This window comes from Engraulis encrasicolus, chromosome 23 (assembly GCF_034702125.1).
Source record: "Engraulis encrasicolus isolate BLACKSEA-1 chromosome 23, IST_EnEncr_1.0, whole genome shotgun sequence".
In the NCBI taxonomy this organism is placed as follows: Eukaryota; Metazoa; Chordata; class Actinopteri; order Clupeiformes; family Engraulidae; genus Engraulis; species Engraulis encrasicolus.
The window spans coordinates 31,782,031-31,800,203 of NC_085879.1; the positions used below are offsets into that span (position 1 = coordinate 31,782,031).

The 18,173-nt window shown below is 45.4% G+C and overlaps 1 protein-coding gene across 1 annotated transcript in view; it reads left to right on the forward strand.

The window, feature by feature from the left end:
* Positions 1-1,178: 1,178 nt before the first annotated feature.
* LOC134439981 (neuronal acetylcholine receptor subunit beta-2-like) overlaps positions 1,179-18,173 on the forward strand; it is a 48,484-nt gene continuing 31,489 nt past the window's right edge. The window contains exon 1 of the mRNA XM_063189909.1: positions 1,179-1,686. Within this exon, the coding sequence (XP_063045979.1) occupies positions 1,179-1,686 (508 nt within the window). The remainder of the gene's footprint in view (positions 1,687-18,173) is intronic.

Genomic DNA, 18,173 nt, shown 5'->3' on the forward strand with positions numbered 1-18,173 from the left:
TGTGTGTGTGTGTGTGTGTGTGTGTGTGTGTGTGTGTGTGTGTGTGTGTGTGTGTGTGCGCACATGTGTGCGCAATTCAGAGCTCCCCAAAAGTTCTGTTTGGGTGAAGTCAGATGTAATTAGGCATGTCTGTTCTTTTCCTCTCCTCACTGTGATTTGGGCCCACCACCTCCAGTACTCAGCAGAAGGGCACTGTGTGTGTGTGTGTGTGTGCACGCGTGCGTGCGTGCGTGCGTGCGTGCGTGCGTGCGCGTGTGTGTCTGCGTGTCTGTAAAATCTCTTGTAATTGTATGTGTGCGTGTGTGTGTGCGTGTGTGTGTGTGTGTATGTGTGCGTGTCTGTGTGTGTGTGTGTGTGTGTGTGTGTGTGTGTGTGTGTGTGTGTGTGTGTGTGTGTGTGTGTGTGTGTGTGTGTGTGAAAAATCTCTTGTAATTGTATGTGTGTATGTGTGCGTGTGTGTGTGCGTGTGTGTTTTTGGTTGTGTGTGTGTGTGTGTGTGTGTGTGTGTGTGTGTGTGTGTGTGTGTGTGTGTGTGTGTGCGTGTGTGTGTGTGTGTGTGTGTGTGTGTGTGAAATCACTTGTAATTAGGCACATCTCCTCTGTTGCTGTTCTCACTGCAGTCAGTCTGGGCCCATGCAGATGCTCTGTTGCTCAGACTGAGCACGCTCACGAAAAGTAAGCACGAAATTACTATCACAGGCTATGGTAATGCCAAGCACGAAATTACTATCACAGGCTATGGTAATGCCAAGCACGAAATTACTATCACAGGCTATGGTAATAGCAAGCATGAAGTCACTATGAGGTTATGGTTGGACCAAAAACAACATTACGTATGGTAGGACAAAGCACAAAGTTATTCTGAGGCTATGCTAATGCCATGCAGTAAGTTATTATGAGGCTATGGTAATGCCATGCAGAAAGTTATTCTGAGGCTATGCTAATGCCATGCAGTAAGTTATTATGAGGCTATGGTATGACCAAAAGTGAAATTACGTATGGTAGGAAAAAGCACGAAAAACAACATTACGCACTGTATGGTAGGACCAAGCACTTAGATACTATCACGCTAGGGTTGGAACAAAAACAACATTACGTATGGTAGAAGAACCAAGCACAAAGTTGCTACTATCAGGCTACGGCAGGACCAAGCACGAAATTACAATAAGGCTGTCGTAATGCCAAGCATGAAGGCATTTGATGCCTTCAAAAAGGCATTTGATTCGATCCACCAAGGCATGATGATGAAGATCCTGAAGGCATACAGTATGCCCCCCAACCTACTCCGAGCAATAGAGTCCATGTGCGCAGGAACAAGGGCCAGGGTGATGACCCCAGATGGCAAAAGTGAGGTGTTTGGCATCCTGGCTGGAGTTATGCAGGGGGACACACTAGCCCCCTTCCTCTTCATAATATTCTTTGCTTATGCACGCAGGAAGGCAATCAGTGGGAGAGAGCAGGAACTTGGCTTCACACTATCTCCAAGGAAGTCGAGTCGATACCCCGCAGTGGTCCTCACAGACCTTGACTTTGTGGATGACATCAGTTTGCTCTCTGACAATGTGGAACAAGCACAAACTCTACTGAGCAGGGTAGAGCTAGAGTGCGCCAAGGTCAGCCTCAGGCTTAACGCCAAGAAAACTGAGGTCATCACCTACAACATCCCACCTGAACATCAACCTCTAAGTACAGCAGGAGGCACTGTGCTGAAAGAAGTTGATGATTTCAAATACCTGGGCTCATGGGTCAACTTTACTGAGCAAGATCTAAAAGTAAGGAAGGCACTTGCATGGAGGGCCCTGAATGGTATGGTCATTGTATGGAACTCCAATCTCCCCTGTCCAATCAAACTCAGCTTCTTCTACGCAACAGTAGAGTCCATCCTCCTCTATGGCAGTGAATGCTGGACCCTGAAACCAATCCTAGAGAAGTCCCTTGATGGCTGCTACACCAGGATGCTGCGTGCAGTGCTTAACATCAGTAAGAGTGTACATGTAACCAACAAAATCCTATATGTGGGAATACCAAGGGTGAGCGAGAAGATAGCTGTAAGGAGAATAAGACTTGCAGGGCATTGCCAAAGGCACCCAGAACACTGCCAGCCAGCAAACTGGTGCTATGAGAACCATCACATGGGTGCTGGTTAAGAGGACGTCCCACACTAACATTTGTGGACATACTCAGGAAGGACGGTGGAGCCCTGAGTACCAGCGAACTGAAAAGATGTATGGAGAATTGGGTTGACTGGAAGCAACGATGGAAGGCTCGTCTGAGGACGACCTAGAGAGAAGTTACTCTGAGGCTATGGTAATGCCAAGCACAAAGTTACTATCAGGCTATGGTCATACCAAGCACAGTTACTATGAGGCTATAGTAATGGCAAGCAAAACAAATATTATCAGGCTATGGTAATACCAAGCATGAAGTTACTGTGAGGCTATGGTGGGACTAAAAGCCAAATTACCAGAGGTGTCAAAAGTAAAAGTAAAAGTACTTCTCCTATCATATCCTGGGATCCCTTGTATGGCTAAATGGCTGGGTGTAGTAGCGTTTTGTAGAGCACGCACATCCAGATTAAACAGGTGCCAGACTTAAACACGATTAAACATGAAAAGAAGGAAGGTTCGCACACTGTTGCTGCTCCCAGTTTATTAACACAACGTTTCGACCATGCAGTCTGGTCTTCGTCAGGCAAACCTGACGAAGACCAGACTGCATGGTCAAAACGTTGTGTTGATAAACTGGGAGCAGCAACAGTTTGCGGACCATCCTTCTTTAAATGGCTGGGTGTGCCTCCGATGGCCCACCCACGTCCCTCCATCACACTGGCAATAAGGGATGGTCTGCAGCGACGATTGTGAAGGAGGTGTCTGTAGTGTTATGCATGAACTACTGTATGATGAGATGTTAGTAGGATTACATTATACGGTTACACTGTACCAGACGCCGGTGTCATATGTATGACATAACATAACAGTGTCATAATAGTGTCAAAACAATGTCATGACACAGTCATGGACAAGTCATAAACATGACGTCAAGGTAATAAACGTTTATGGTCATGAAAAGTTGACATTGTTCGGGCTGTAGTGTCAAAGTCATAAAATGTTTGTGACATTGACATCATTTTTTACGACACATTCATGACTGCGTTACAACACTGTTATATCATAGGCCTACATATGAGGCCAGTGTCAAGTAAAGTGTCACCCATTATACTGTATTTATTGGGTGGGAGGGTCTTTTCATGTGACTTTTTTTTTTACAGCAGAGCAATACAAATGAACAGACAGAAGGAAAACAATGATGACAGTATGATGAGAGCAATACTTCTGTGCCCAACAAAAGCAAAATAGCATGGCACAGCAGGATCGGCATGCCATATAACCTACATACAATATACTACATGCACATATTCTCTGTGGAAAACCCTACAATATGAGGTACAAGAGAGCAGAAGGAAACTGAAGTTAGAAGTACATTAGAAGGCCGTTGCGTGGTGACGGCTACATCCGCATGTCAACAAATACATGTACATATTGCTACAATAGGAAGTTCTGCACGTCAACTATACATGTACACACTGTGAAAATAAATGAGAGCTTGCGGTAGTTCTGCCAGGAAGACGAAAGTCACGTGCGCATTTTGCAGAGCCAATCAGCGTTCACCATTTCCTTTATAGTGACGTGTCTAACTCTCCCCTCTCGCTTGCTCAGGTATGGCCGGTTCAAAATCTGTGCGCGCCAAAAAACTTTATGGGTACAATTGCAGCCTATATCGCCTCTATTGATGTTTTTTCAGGAATATTATTTTGCTGTCGCCTCTCCTGCCACTCATGCTTAGCAATACACACTTTGCAACCGAAGGTCCCGTGCCATTTCACCAGTCCCCGAGGCTATTTTGATTGTAAAACCGTTTAGGGATATCGCCGCCGCGTCCGGGAAACTGACTTCGGATGCGTCTTGGTTACATTGTATTACTTTTCTAGAATCTTGCTGCGTTCTCCTCTGCCCCTGTCTTTCATGCGCGTTAGTTTTAGTTTCATAGTTTTTCGACTACTGGAATCCCGCGGAGACATCTGAGGTGAGAACAATGTAAGGAGGCTCACCTGATGTGGCACCTGCAGCCGCCGACAATCGACACTCCCTTCCCGGGAATCGCCCTTGCTCTTTGGTTGCGTAGGTGCCGCGAGTCCGTGAGGTTTGCCTCTCACGTCCTCAGGGAAATCCCTTAAAGTATCGACTGCTTTATGCCTACTTGCAATACATTCTCAGTTATCGTCATGCATTTTACTTTCATGCCTAGTCTCGCTGCCACTGTTATATTGCTCATTTCACTGGCTGTTTAACTCGTGGAGTGGTCCCTGTAATAGCCTATCGGAGTCAGTAGTCATGTTCTCCTTCTTGACCTAACGTCTTAAGTTAGTGGTTTATGTTGTGGTTGTTGATTGACTGGTGTGCCTCGCATGTGTTGCGGTGTTAAAGTGTCTGCTCCCGCCCTCAGTCATGCGCTTTATCACAAGAGGTTTGGAAGCCCTTTTATCCTGTCTAGTCGTGCGTTTTACCTAGAACCATGTCGCCCATACAATTCATTGTTTCGGTTTCGCTGTCGGTACGGCGGGACATTTGGACTAGCGCTGGTGGAGTTGCGTTCAGCCTACAAGCCATTACAAAGCGCATCCTTGCGAGGCTTTTAAACCACGCCTGTTCTATTCTATTCGCGATGGGCTTTCTCCTGTGACATTCGCCTACTACAGTGTTTCTCAACCCTTTTTGTGTCATGCACCTCCTAAGCCTTTTCATTGTGCCATGAGTTCCCCTAACTCTTATTTTACATCACATTTTCTATTCTAGTGTGACTATGCTCCATGCATTTGTTAAATTATATTTTCCCAAGTACCCCTGCAGTGTGCTCGCGTACCCCTAGTGGTACACGTACCCCTGGTTGGGAAACACTGGCCTACTACACTAATGACGCTAGCTGGCCTTATTTTATCGTATGCTTTATCCATTGTGTATCATGGATGGTTTAGGAACAGATTTCGTCTAGTTATTACTGTTGACTTTTCTTTACTTTATTAGTGTAGCTACACAGTGTGTCATAATGCTCATGCTCTAGGTTTTACTGCTGTCATTAAATATTGTCTGTTTCACTTCCCTCATCCCTCCATTTAGGTATTTCTGTTAGTACCTTGGTCAGGCGCACTTGTTGTCCAGGTTGCCCCAGGAATGCGGGTAATCTGTCTTCCAAAATAATGGTTTTAAAATGTTCATAGTCGGGGATGCAGCCATGCGCCATCATTTCCCAAGCAAGAACTTATGTTTCTCTGAGTGGCATGTCTGTTGAGATTCGGGATGCATCATAAAACTGCCTTAACAGTTATCTGCACAGCAGTCAGCCTGAACTAGGCCTTCTGCTCTTTTACAATCATGTAGAATGACTTTGACTGCACGGTTAACAATGCCTTAATCTCTCGCCATGTTTGTTCTTTTGTCTCCCAGGATGTTTCTAGATTTGCTACTGATGTGTGGATGCCGCATGCCGCATAGGCCAACTCGGACCGCACAGTGGTCGACGCCACCACCTGGAGACCGTATGGGGAGTCTGTGACTCGTGAAACATTGCGCATAGCTTCTCATGGCTCACCTTGAGTGCAGCACACCTGTCTCAGTTAAAATTGCTGAAAGTGGTCCAGGGATGTTTTTTGGGGGGGTTAATTTGTAGGCTACTAAGCTTTAAACGGCCCACGGCCCTATATGCTGCATGCCAGTCCTGTCAGTGGACCACAATGCTCGCCTAGCTGTGGCAAAGGGAAAGGATAAATGCTTGCCTAGCAGTAACAAACGTCGACTCTGCTGCTGACCGTAAACTCTGTTTTTCTGTTTCCAGGAGCTCAGATGGTCGTGCTCCTTCACAGGTTGGGTCCCATTGCCATGCGCACACCCAGAGATTCTATGCTGCATGCATTTCCTTCTGTCACGTCTTCAGTCATTACAAGTTAGACGGCCTGGCAACTTCAACATGTCCTCTCAATAGGACGTTCAAGTTGGTTTTATTGTCAATTTCTTTACATGCACTGGTCATACAAAGAATTTGAAATTAAGTTTCTTGCTTTCCTATGCAGATTTAGTCTAATCTAGGTAAGGACATAGACAGTGTAGACATAGACAGTACTCATACATGGACATAAGACAGTATGGACATAGGCAGCGCTCATACAGACATTTAAAGTGCAAGACAGAACAACAAAAGACTTGCAGAGAACATACATTATGAGGAGGTATTTGTCGTGCATTTTCTAAAAATCCTTTATAGCGTTCTGACATACTAATTGTAGCATTTTGAAGAAAAATAAATATTAAAATAGGTCTATCAAGTACACCAGCAGCTGTGCGTGTGTGCGCGTGTGTATGTGTGTTTAGTGCAGGTAGAAAGTGTGTGTGTGTGTGTGTGTGAGTTGTGTGTAAGTTTTGCTGTGTTCTGGCTTTACGTGTACCTCCGAGACTCTGCTTAACCTAATTTGTTTTCGCTCATCCCTATTCACCTCATAGGGTCCATTCTCGCGAGCGTCCTGTTTTGCGACCTAGGCCTATCCATTGCTCCCTCGGCTTTCTCTTCAAAGCGGTTTTCCTTAAGTATCTTGCGGTTTCCTGCACTTTTCCCCGCGATCCCACACTTCTCAGTTATCCCTGCCCATCGTCAGGCGTAGCAGCTATAAGCTATATAGCTTGCATTGTATGTTTTGTAAAGGCTCTTAGCTCAGCGTTCTCTTGTAGTCTCACAGCGTAGCGTGGTTATTTCATTGGCATTGATGCACTGGTTGACCGGCTGGGAGAGGAGCTAGGAAGTAGAGGGCTCAATTCTTGTTGACTGATTTGCATTTGAACTGAAATATTTCTTTCAACACTTAACCCTTGCACTGGTAGCCTACTGCATGGGGGAAAGTCTGTTTTTTCTTTGCACTTGATCTTAACTCAGCATATAGGCCTAAGTAAAGGACGACATCAAAAGACAAGTGTTTGCGCGCCAGCTCCGTGACTCCCTCACAGGCTCACATGCATTGCTTATAACGGACCATAGCCTACGGTTCACTTGGGAAGCTCAAGTTTGGGTAGGCCTATCTAATGCTCAATAAGGTCGTCTCTCTTGCACATACATATCAGAGCTGGTTCTTGTAGGCCTACTAGTAGGCAATTAGGCCATCACTCCCCGCCCTTTGCACCCTTCTACATGTGTCGCACCACTGTCGCCCTTTTGTCTGTCAGGCCTTCTCTCGCTCGTCCATGCCTTGTTGGTTGCCCCCGGGAGGGCTTCTGCGCCATTCTGCTGCTCCAAGAGCATACTGTATATGCCGCTTGCCTAGCCGTGGCTATTAAAGGAACATTTAATAAATAAAATGAAGCTTGCCTAGCCGTGGCAAAGTAGCCTATGTAGAAATAACTAGGGCTCTTAACACCTGCCAACCAGCCAAATGCCGGTGAATGTTCAGTTTGGCTGATCTGAAAGGAAAACCTTCAAGCCACTTTTTCCTATTGGTGAGTATGTATTCGGGTAGCAACATTATCTTTTACTAGCCACCTTGGCTGGTTATATGAAGTGACATTAGAGCCCTGTAAATACTGCTCGCCTAGCCGTGGCTAAGAAAGGGAAATGCTGCTTGCCTAGCCGTGGCAAAGACAATAGGGAAAAGAAATAATGCAGCTCGCCTAATTGAAAACGTCATTTTCCTGTGCAACTTTCCATGTGAGGGTCCTTCTGCGTGTCTGCATGACCTTTTGTCAGTCTGCTACAACTACTGGTGGTGGTGTTGGTGTATTACATGTCTACAGTGTGGCCACTAGGGGTGGCTGTTCCCGCATACCTTCATAATGTCATGTCTATCTCAGTTATTCTCCCTTCCCATTATCTGCTCTAGGTAGGTTCCAGTCGTCGCCTACGGTGGGTCATTTGTCTCTTCTTCTCCTTGCTCTCTTTTTTTGGGGGTAAGTTGCGTTCTTATCTCAGGATTTTAATCTTTATCGGCAGGATTAAAACCTGGCCCTCTTAGTTTTGGGGGTTAAAGATCCAGTTCCTGCTGCACGGCTACAGCAGGCTCTCCGGGATCTGCTGGCGCAAGACCCGGGCTGATGATTGGACCTACGCCAAAGACTATCTACCCTCTGTCAATTCTATGTCAACAATGTTAACATTAAATCATTTAAACTAATTCATCTCTCTGGAGTCTTTCTGGCTGAAATGAGAGCTTGCGGTAGTTCTGCCAGGAAGACGAAAGTCACGTGCGCATTTTGCAGAGCCAATCAGCGTTCACCATTTCCTTTATAGTGACGTGTCTAACTCTCCCCTCTCGCTTGCTCAGGTATGGCCGGTTCAAAATCTCCTCCACCATCCCCACCACCACCAGGTTGGTCCAGTCTTCCTGCCCGGGGGGTTAAAGATCCAGTTCCTGCTGCACGGCTACAGCAGGCTCTCCGGGATCTGCTGGCGCAAGACCCGGGCTGATGATTGGACCTACGCCAAAGACTATCTACCCTCTGTCAATTCTATGTCAACAATGTTAACATTAAATCATTTAAACTAATTCATCTCTCTGGAGTCTTTCTGGCTGAACTAGAATATGGAAGACAACAGAGCAGAAGTAAATACAAAGGACACACACACTCGCGCGCACACACACACACACACACACACACACACACACACACACACACACACACACACACACACACACACACACACACACACACACACACACACACACACGCACAAAAACAAACGTGTTAGGATGTCAACGAGAGGCACTCAACCCCACCCACACATCTCCCCACACACATGCACGCAGCAGGCACATGCACACACACATTAGCATGTCAATGAGAGCCATGCATCCCTACACACACAGTACACACGTCTCTACATCAACAAGAAGCATGCAACCCTACACACACACACACACACGCACGCACGCACGCACACACACACACACACACACACACACACACACGCACGCACACACGCGCACACAGTGCCTGGTAGCATTGCCATTCTGCACAAGCAAGATGGCAGGCCCAGTGGCAAATGCATGGGAATGTCGAGTCACCACACAGGCACACACACACAAGCACACAAAAACACAAAAGCACACAGGCGCGTGCATGCGCACACACACACACACACACACACACACACACACACACACACACACACACACACACACACACAAACACAAACACAAGCAAAAGCACACATGCATATGCACCCGCACACTGCCTGTGTATGTCACAACATGCTACTCATTGAGTGGGTGGATGCAGGAGCATGGAAGCATGGAAACCACAACACACACACACACACACACACACACACACACACACACACACACACACACACACACACACACACACACACACACACACACACACACACACACACACACACACACACACACACACACACACACACACAGATACACACACACACACACACACACACACACACACACACACACACACACACACACACACACACACACACACACACACACACACACACACACACACACACACACACACCCAAACATGCAGTGGTGTGAGAGACATATGGGGTTATCTGCCTACGCAACTGAATCCTCTTTTCTGATTGGCTGATGGGGTTGCAACTAATTCCCTATAACTTGTCAGGCATCAAACGTGCCAGTCGTTAGTTCTATCGCATTTGTTTATCAAGTCAAGAGTCAGTCGTTAATTCTATCGCATTTGGTTGTCAAGCCAAGAGCCAGTCGTCAGTTCTATCGCATTTGGTTGTCAAGTCTGTCGCCCTAAAAGTTCTACTACATGCATCTGATAGAGGCGCGCCTGATTACGTGCGCACTAAATTATTCTGCAGTTGGCACAATTCATAGTTTACAAATTTACAGAAAGGCCTAGCAATAGATGACAAAAATACCCTGTACCGAAATTCTAAGCACCTGCCTCGCCATCAATTGTATCGAAACAAGTCACCTCGTCATCTGCTCCACTCCCATGGTTTTTAAAATGTAGGCTATTTCCCGCTGCCTTCCCTTTGTTATTGATCCAAAAATATCGCTTTTTTTAAATAGGCTACTCTCCTCTTGTGGGGAAGGAACACGTGTGAAAGGGGAAAGGTGAGAGTTAGTAAAAATGTTGCGTGGGGAATCTCTCTCTTTCGCTCTCTCTCTCTCTCTCTCTCTTTTACGCAAAAAGTTGACAGGTAGCCTGTGATGATCAGCAGGGGGAAATAGACGTGTGATGCGACATGTGTCAATTCAGCATGTAGAAATACTTCGCAAGTTTTTGTTTTTAAACTTCCATCCCGCCGTGGTATAGGGCCAAAGGAAAATTAAATAATCACAGCGTCAGCAGGCTCAAGTTGGACGCCCGCACAGCAACATTCTATCTTGATAGAACATGGTTCCTACAACTTTACAGACAATAATAGATTAAAAAAAGTACCCCACCATAACGGCAGATAAGCGGGATAACGGCCTTCGAGGTCGACCGGTTATAGAAATTAATGGCTTGGCGGAGGCAACTTTGTCACCAAAGTTCGGAGCCGCTGCCTCGCCATTAATTTCGTATAACCGGTCACCTCGTCGGCCGTTATCCCTTACTTATTATATGGTGTGACGTCATCGGTCGAATGCTCCATTCATTTCAACGGGGCTCCCCAACCTTCGCACGTCTGTTATTTTTCGATAACGGACGGGTTGGTCTATAACAGACCGCTGTCAATGGCAACAAGACTTTTCACTGCTAAAGCGACTTTTCAACAAGACTCTAATCAGCTGCTGTGATAGACAACACCTGTTGTCCTGGCTACCTAGCTGTTGCCTAGCGGTGTTCCACAACGGCACTGTTTTGTTTTGCGCAGCAACAATCTTTTGACATGAAAAACTATAATAGACTTAACATTAAATAGGCTAGGCCTAAAGAAATGTCCCCGCCATGTGTGAATCATTTAAGTATATCCATATAATAAGCGGGTTAACGTTCGGCGAGTCGGTCGCTTTGTGGAATAGCAGCACTTCAGAGAGAACCTCCGCTCCGCGTCGGGGTCTTAAGATTCTCTCTGTCGTGCTGCTATTCCACGGTAGCGACCTTCTCGCCGAACGTTAACCCTTACATGTGTGCATGGCACAGGACAACAGCAGCCAGTCCACTGGAGCAGAGCACATACACACACACACACACACACACACACACACGCGCAGGCATGCACGCACGCACGCACGCACGCACACACACACACACACACACACACACACACAAACACAAACACACACACAGATATACACACACACACACGCAAACACAGAAATGAAATGCACCATCTAAATAGACTCTATGCCCCATAGGCCACACCCTCTCTGTGCCCCATAGCCCCATAGTCACCCTCCCCCACACCTCTCCACTCACTCCACTCCACTCCACTCCATCTCATCCATTGGGGCCTAGGCGCCCCTGTGCCTGTGTGTGTGTGTATGTTTTTGCATAGGTATGCATATCTCGTGCGTATGGCCGTGTGTGTGTGTGTGTGTGTGTGTGTGTGTGTGTGTGTGTGTGTGTGTGTGTGTGTGTGTGTGTGTGTGTGTTTTGGTCTGGGAAGGAGGGAGTTTGTCCAGATGGTGAATTTCTTAATAATTGAAGAAGTCGACGAACCTCCCACTGCCTCAGACTCAGACCAAGACAAGACAGGACAGGACAGTGGAGGAGAGGAGAGGAGAGGAGAGGAGAGGAGGGGAGGGGAGGGGAGAGGAGAGGAGAGGAGAGGAGAGGAGAGGAGGGGAGGGGAGGGGAGAAGAGTGGAGAGGAGAGGAGAGGAGAGGAGAGGAGATGAAGAGGAGGGGAGTGGAGAGGAGAGGAGAGGAGAGGAGAGGAGAGGAGAGGAGAGGAGAGGGGAGAGGGGGGAGTGGAGAGGAGAGGAGGGGTGTGGAGAGGAGGGGAGGGAGAGGAGAGGAGTGGAGAGGAGAGGACAGGAGTGGAGAGGAGAGGAGAGGAGAGGAGAGGAAGGGAAGGGAGGGGAGGGGAGAGGAGAGGAGAGGAGGGGAGGGGAGGGGAAGGGAAGAGAAGAGAAGAGAAGAGAAGAGAAGAGAAGAGAAGAGAAGAGGAGAGGAGAAGAGAGGAGAAGACAGGAGGGGAGAAGAGTGGAGGGGAGTGGCTGGAAAACACGGGTCTATTCTATGGAGGCATACAGAAAGCTGTCACCATCCTCTAACTGTGCCTTTCTCTCTCTATCTATCTTTCTCTCTCTCACTCCCCATGTGTGTGTGTGTGTGTGTGTTTGTGCGTGCGTGTGTGCACAGACGCACGTGGGTGGTCTGCCCTTATATTTTATGGAGGCTGACAGACAGACAGGACAAGATCTTTTGCTCTTATCTCTCTGCATCCTGTAGGTGCCAAGAGTCCACTTCTAGCTGAACAATCCCATGTATTTTACAGGAGCATTGTTATCTCCCCCAAGGAGGCTATGCTTTCTGTCGCATTGGTTTGTCTGTATGTCTCTTTGTCTGTCAGCAGGATAGCTCAAAACGTTATGAACGGTGACATTTTGTTGTTGGAGTTTGTAGGTGGAAAAATGACAAAAGGTCAAAATTACAAAAGGAGCAAGTAATTCTCTTTTGGTGGTGGTCTGGATCACGATCCGGATCCAGGATTTTTGAAAAAGATTCTTTACTGTTGCGGGACAGGGCATTTTTTGACATTCCAGTTTCTAGCTCCACAAAAACAAGCCAGTAAGGCTTGAATGTAGGGTGTAACACAGTCAAATGGTCTTTGAAACAGCTTGACGGAGGTCTGAGTACATTTCTAGTTGGGATTTATACTGCAGGGGGTTACAAGCAGGAGGGACTTGGCATTAATACAGGAAATCCACAAATTAACACCTAACCTAATTTCATAAACTGGTTAGCAACAGTATTCACTTGTACAGTTAATGCTTATATTTGCTTTCCTGTTTCTTTCTAGCAATATTAGAGAACAAACTATTAATAGAAAATATAGAGGGATGGAGGTATATGGAGACAAAATAGAACACCAATATGCCATTACACATGGCATTCATTTGCTTAAAGAATTTGGGTCGTTCAGATGACTCTTTAAGTGATCAACTTTCCCAACTTTGGTGGGCAATTTTTGTGGACATCTTTTTGAGTAGTCTATCTGGGCAACGGTACTATAAGACATTGTTTAGACTGTTTATCACATAATGTTTTTATTAGGAGAACATGGATCAGCAGCAGACAACTTTTTTTCATACATTTCATCAGAAAATGAATAGCCAATCATGATGTTGCCTGGCAACATTGCTCAAAAAGTTGCCCTATGTATCCTTAACTTTAGGTGAGTTTACAGTCCCTTCTTGCCAGGCCGCACCCTCCTAGTGACGCAACACCATTATCGTTGCTTCTAGTCAGGCCAGGAGCAATACAAAAATTGTTTCTGAGCTCCCGGAAAATCGGGAACTCCTCCCACTTTGTCGGGAATCAAACAACCATTAGCAAATCAAGGGAGGCGGGTCAACCATGCCGTTTGAGAAATTGTCATTGTTATGCTCTTGGTCAGACCAAGTCTCGAAGAGATTTGAAAGTCGATGATAATCAGGCCAAGTCCCCTCCACTGACTGAGATCAGCTCAGGACTTCAGGGGTGATAAAAGCAGCCTCCCTCCGTCCTCAAAGTGTCAAGATTCTCCTGACTGTATGTGTACGCACACACGCAATAGATTGCTCAAATTGTGTTGTATTTGTCCGCATTGTCATGATGTCATGATATTACATGTAATGCTCTTGTTGCCTCATTGTGCAGAAAGTATTTGCTGATAAACTTGAAAGGGAGTTGTATACATGTTTTTTTTTGTTTATAAACACGGTAACACGGTTACGGTTAAGTTGTGAGGAGCGAGAGGCAAGACACTGACAGCCAACCACGTGAGCGAATTTTTTGACCGACAGCGGTTTCCAACAATCAGAGGTTGAGTTGTGCGCAGCCAGGGTCGCGCAGTCAGGGGAAAACAAAAAATCAGAACCCATGTATAAAGTAAAAGTACTGTGACAGATGTAATTACCACACCAGTAGTACGATATTACATCGTGGCAGCTAGGCCTGTAACATCACATCATACTTTGTTGTAATCACTTTGTAGCAGTGCTTGTACTTCTAACTCTACTTTATACAACTCTGCTCCCAACAGAGATGTCTTGACTACAATGTATTGTCTACTGTACTGTAAAACATTGCAAGCCAGTTACATGAACATAAAAAGGAAAGTTGTCCTGGCGCCTTAAGTTTGTAAGTTAACTTAACTCGAAATTTAACTCAATTCGAGACTGTCTAAAGTTGAGCTAACTTACAAAATTAAGGCAGCAGGGCAACTTACTTTTTTACATTTTACTGGCTGCAATGTCATAGTGTGCATGAACTTAGTGAACCTGGGCTTTCCTGATGAGAATAGCATGGCAAACCAAGTCATTTAACTGTGTGTGTGTGTGTGTGTGTGTGTGTGTGTGTGTGCGCGCGCGTTCGTGCGTACGTGTGTGTGTGCTTTCCTGATGAGGGTAGGCAAACCAAGTCATTTATCCTGCATGGGCATGGGAGAGTCAATTATCCGTGTCTGTTTATGTGTTTATGTGTGTGTTTATGTGTTTGTGTGTGTGTGTGTGTGTGTGTGTGTGTGTGTGTGTGTGTGTGTGTGTGTGTGTGTGTGTGTGTGTGTGTGTGTGTGTGTGTGTGTTTTCCTGATGAGGGTAGCAAGCCAAGCCAAGTCATGTAGTATCCGTGAGAGCCGGGCCCCATTTCAGGGTGTCATGTACTTTGTGTTTGTAACATTTTAGCTGCTTCACTCGGTTCAAGTGCCATGTTTGTAATGTCTGTCGTAGTGCTTGTTTGTCTGTTCTGTGTGTGAATGCGTGTGCGTGTGCACGTGTGTGTGTGTGTGCGCGCATGTGTGGACTGAAGTGTGTGTGTGTGTTTGGACGTAGCCTACTTGTGTGTGTGTGTGGGTGGAATGATGTGTGTATCAGCTGATGTTAGATTGTGTTTTGCGTGAGCGTGAGGGATGTTGCATGAGGGTTGCAGAAGGAGGGAAGAGAAGAGAAGAAAGATGCTGCACTCCATTGCTTGATTGTGTGTGTCTGTGTGTTAGAGAGAGAGAGAGAGAGAGAGAGAGAGAGAGAGAGAGAGGGAGAGGGAGAGGGAGTGAAAGTGTATTGGTGTGTGTGTGTGCCTCATGTCTGCCTGTGTGTGTGTGTGTGTGTGTGTGCCTTGTGTGTGTGTGTGTGTGTGTGTGTGTGTGTGTGTGTGTGTGTGTGTGTGTGTGTGTGTGTGTGTGTGTGTGTGTGTGTGTGTGCGCGCCCGTGCATGCACATGTTCCGCATTCTCTGTGTGAGATGAGATGAGGCAATTTTTATTTTAGAGCATCTGAATAATGCACACACTCAAAGTGCACCAGGGTGGAATAGCAGGGTGTGCAGTTTGTCGGAACGTGTGTGTGTGTGTGTGTGCATGTGTGTGCGTGTGTGTCTGTGTGTGTCTGTGAGTGCGAGTGGGTGGGTGGGTGTGTATATGTGTGTCTCTGCTTATGTTGACGATGGCACAATCTTCAGGCAAAGTTATGCAGTTGTCAAATTAAAGGACCATTACTAAACAGATCTTTGTCTTCACTGCTGATCAGAGCGTGCTAGTGTGTGTAGCTCGCATCTTTGAACAAGAGCTAGAGTGTTAAAGTTTGAGTATCTAGCTTAGAGCTGCAATGCTCAATATTCTTAGCATTTTTTTTTTTATACAAAATTCATGCTGCCCATTCACAAATATTACATTTTTTTCCACTAATACCGCCACCGTCAAATTCTTTTTATACTTGAAAAGGTACATCTTCTCCATATCTACCATTTTAAATGTCCAGCATAGTTTCAATGAGCAGCATAGTTGTAATGTGGCCACATTGTACACCGTGCACCTTTAATGAAATAAAGTGTATATTTTTTGGAGCTCAAGCCCAATGTGCGGGACCACTCTATCACACTTTCTAACACTTTTGTCTGGATTATTGTTTCTGTGGATGCGCGCCCCCCCAACCTCCAAACGCCATCAGGCAGCAGCCTTGCTCTGAACAGGTGTGTGGCAGTCACAGGCCAGCTAAAACAGACTTGCCATGCAAACACTTAAAGGCACATGGGCAAAATGGGTTCATTAGTTACATTCTAGTGCCACATTTTCCAAATGACCTGGTTTTACCTGTCCAATTCAACCCGTTGATTATTCAAACAGCCAATCACCTGTCTGAATTGGACAGGTAAAGCCAATTCATTTGGAATATGTGGCCCTGGATTGTGGTCCGTGTACTTTTTCGTTCATTCATTATTCCATTTTGGAAGTCGCACGAGAAATGAATAAGGACTCGTCTCTAATGTTTTACGCTTAAATATTGCTTATAAAATGGAACCAAGCGCCATGTTTAGATATCTTTTAGGAAAAATGAAACGCTGAATCTTAGAAGAGAGAGAAAAGCAATAAATAAAAACGTCCTACTGAATTACGTCTCTGGTTTATTAGAACTCAGAATTCGGGTGACCTGGAAGTAATTCCTGGTAGGCTGGTTGAGCCTTCTTTAGGCCTACATGGTTTCTTTATTGGCAAACTGACTGTGCAAGCATTGTTGATGCACTATTCAGAACGTTGCTACACTTCAAAGATGCGGTTGATCTGTGATGAGTGTGCAAAGAATATTTTGTGGCTTCACAACCAGTCGGTTGCATATCCATAGCAAGCAAGCGCCACAAGCATGTGCATGTAAGCACCACCACTATTGAGTAGGGCGCCCTAGAGGGGGGGTAGAATAATGATTTACTGTTTATCTGTTGAGTTAAACTTACCAACCAATTTAACCTTCGCAACGACATTTCATGTTCTTAGGCCTGGCCTTAAGACTTGACTGTATTTGGTCATATAGCGTCTTAATCCAACAGAAGTGCAGCTGTGCGACCGGTGTGAAATGCTATCTGTGTTCGTGCCAACTGGCAATTGCAGATGTTAGAAGCAATGGTGATTGGTCATAACTAAGTAATGCCACTCTTAATTTTAGACTGCTAGCCTTTAGTTTTTACCAATCGCTGTGTTTCTATGGTCTGAAGTTGCCACTTGGTACGGGTCCCCAGTTTTCACACCGGGACAGAGAACTTCGACGGGAAGGGATAGACCAACTGTCATTGAGAACATTTGACAGCTCTGATGATCAGCATCAGTTTCCCAGTTCATTTCCAGCCTTTAGGTGTATCTACCCGGACATAGGCCTATTGCTTTCCAACAATATCACTAATGCTCAAAATACACCAAAGTGAAATGTGTATTCAACGTGCGTAAAACGTGGTATGGAGAGCGTGCACTTCATATCATTAAACTTGCCAGCTAAAGAATACGCAACAATTTGCGCATGAACACTTCTTTGGACCGTTTGCTCCCTAATGCATTTCCTACATGTGAAAGGGTATAATAATAGGTTATGTATGCTATTGATTACAGAAACTTTTGCCTTTAATTAGGCTATAAAGTTAAGTCCATAACATGAAGGGAATTTAAGGCGGACACGCTCAAATACAATAACCATCACTCGTGCTGCGCATACTAGCCTGCACAACGCAAAGATATGTTTTTCATCATTTTATTATTTTTCTGTTGCGTCTCTGGCTCCATAGGCTAGACTACTGTTCTGTAGCGTCTTTATGTCTCGTTTCGTCGCTAGCTAGACCTTTTCTGATGGGACTCAGACGACAAACTTTCCTTCTGGGTAAACGGAGGGGTCAGTCAAATGAAATTCAATAAATGAATAAACAAACATCACAAAGTGAAAAACGATCAAAATGTTGTAATTTTTTATAATGCTACATATTATGGTATGAGGAAACACATGCAGAAAACAATATACAGCCATTTCTGCTTGTATTGCTTTAGTCAAAACAAGAAGTTGCACCATTTTTTGAATTTCATGTTTCATTCCGAAATAGAATAATGAATGAACGAAAAAGAACACGGACCGATTGTAAGTAATGAATCAACTTTGCCCATCAATGGTGTATTTCAGGGTTGTCAAACTCAAATTGACAGAGGGCCAAACTCGATATTTTTTTTTTTAAATAGACAAAAAATGTGCATACACACACATAAT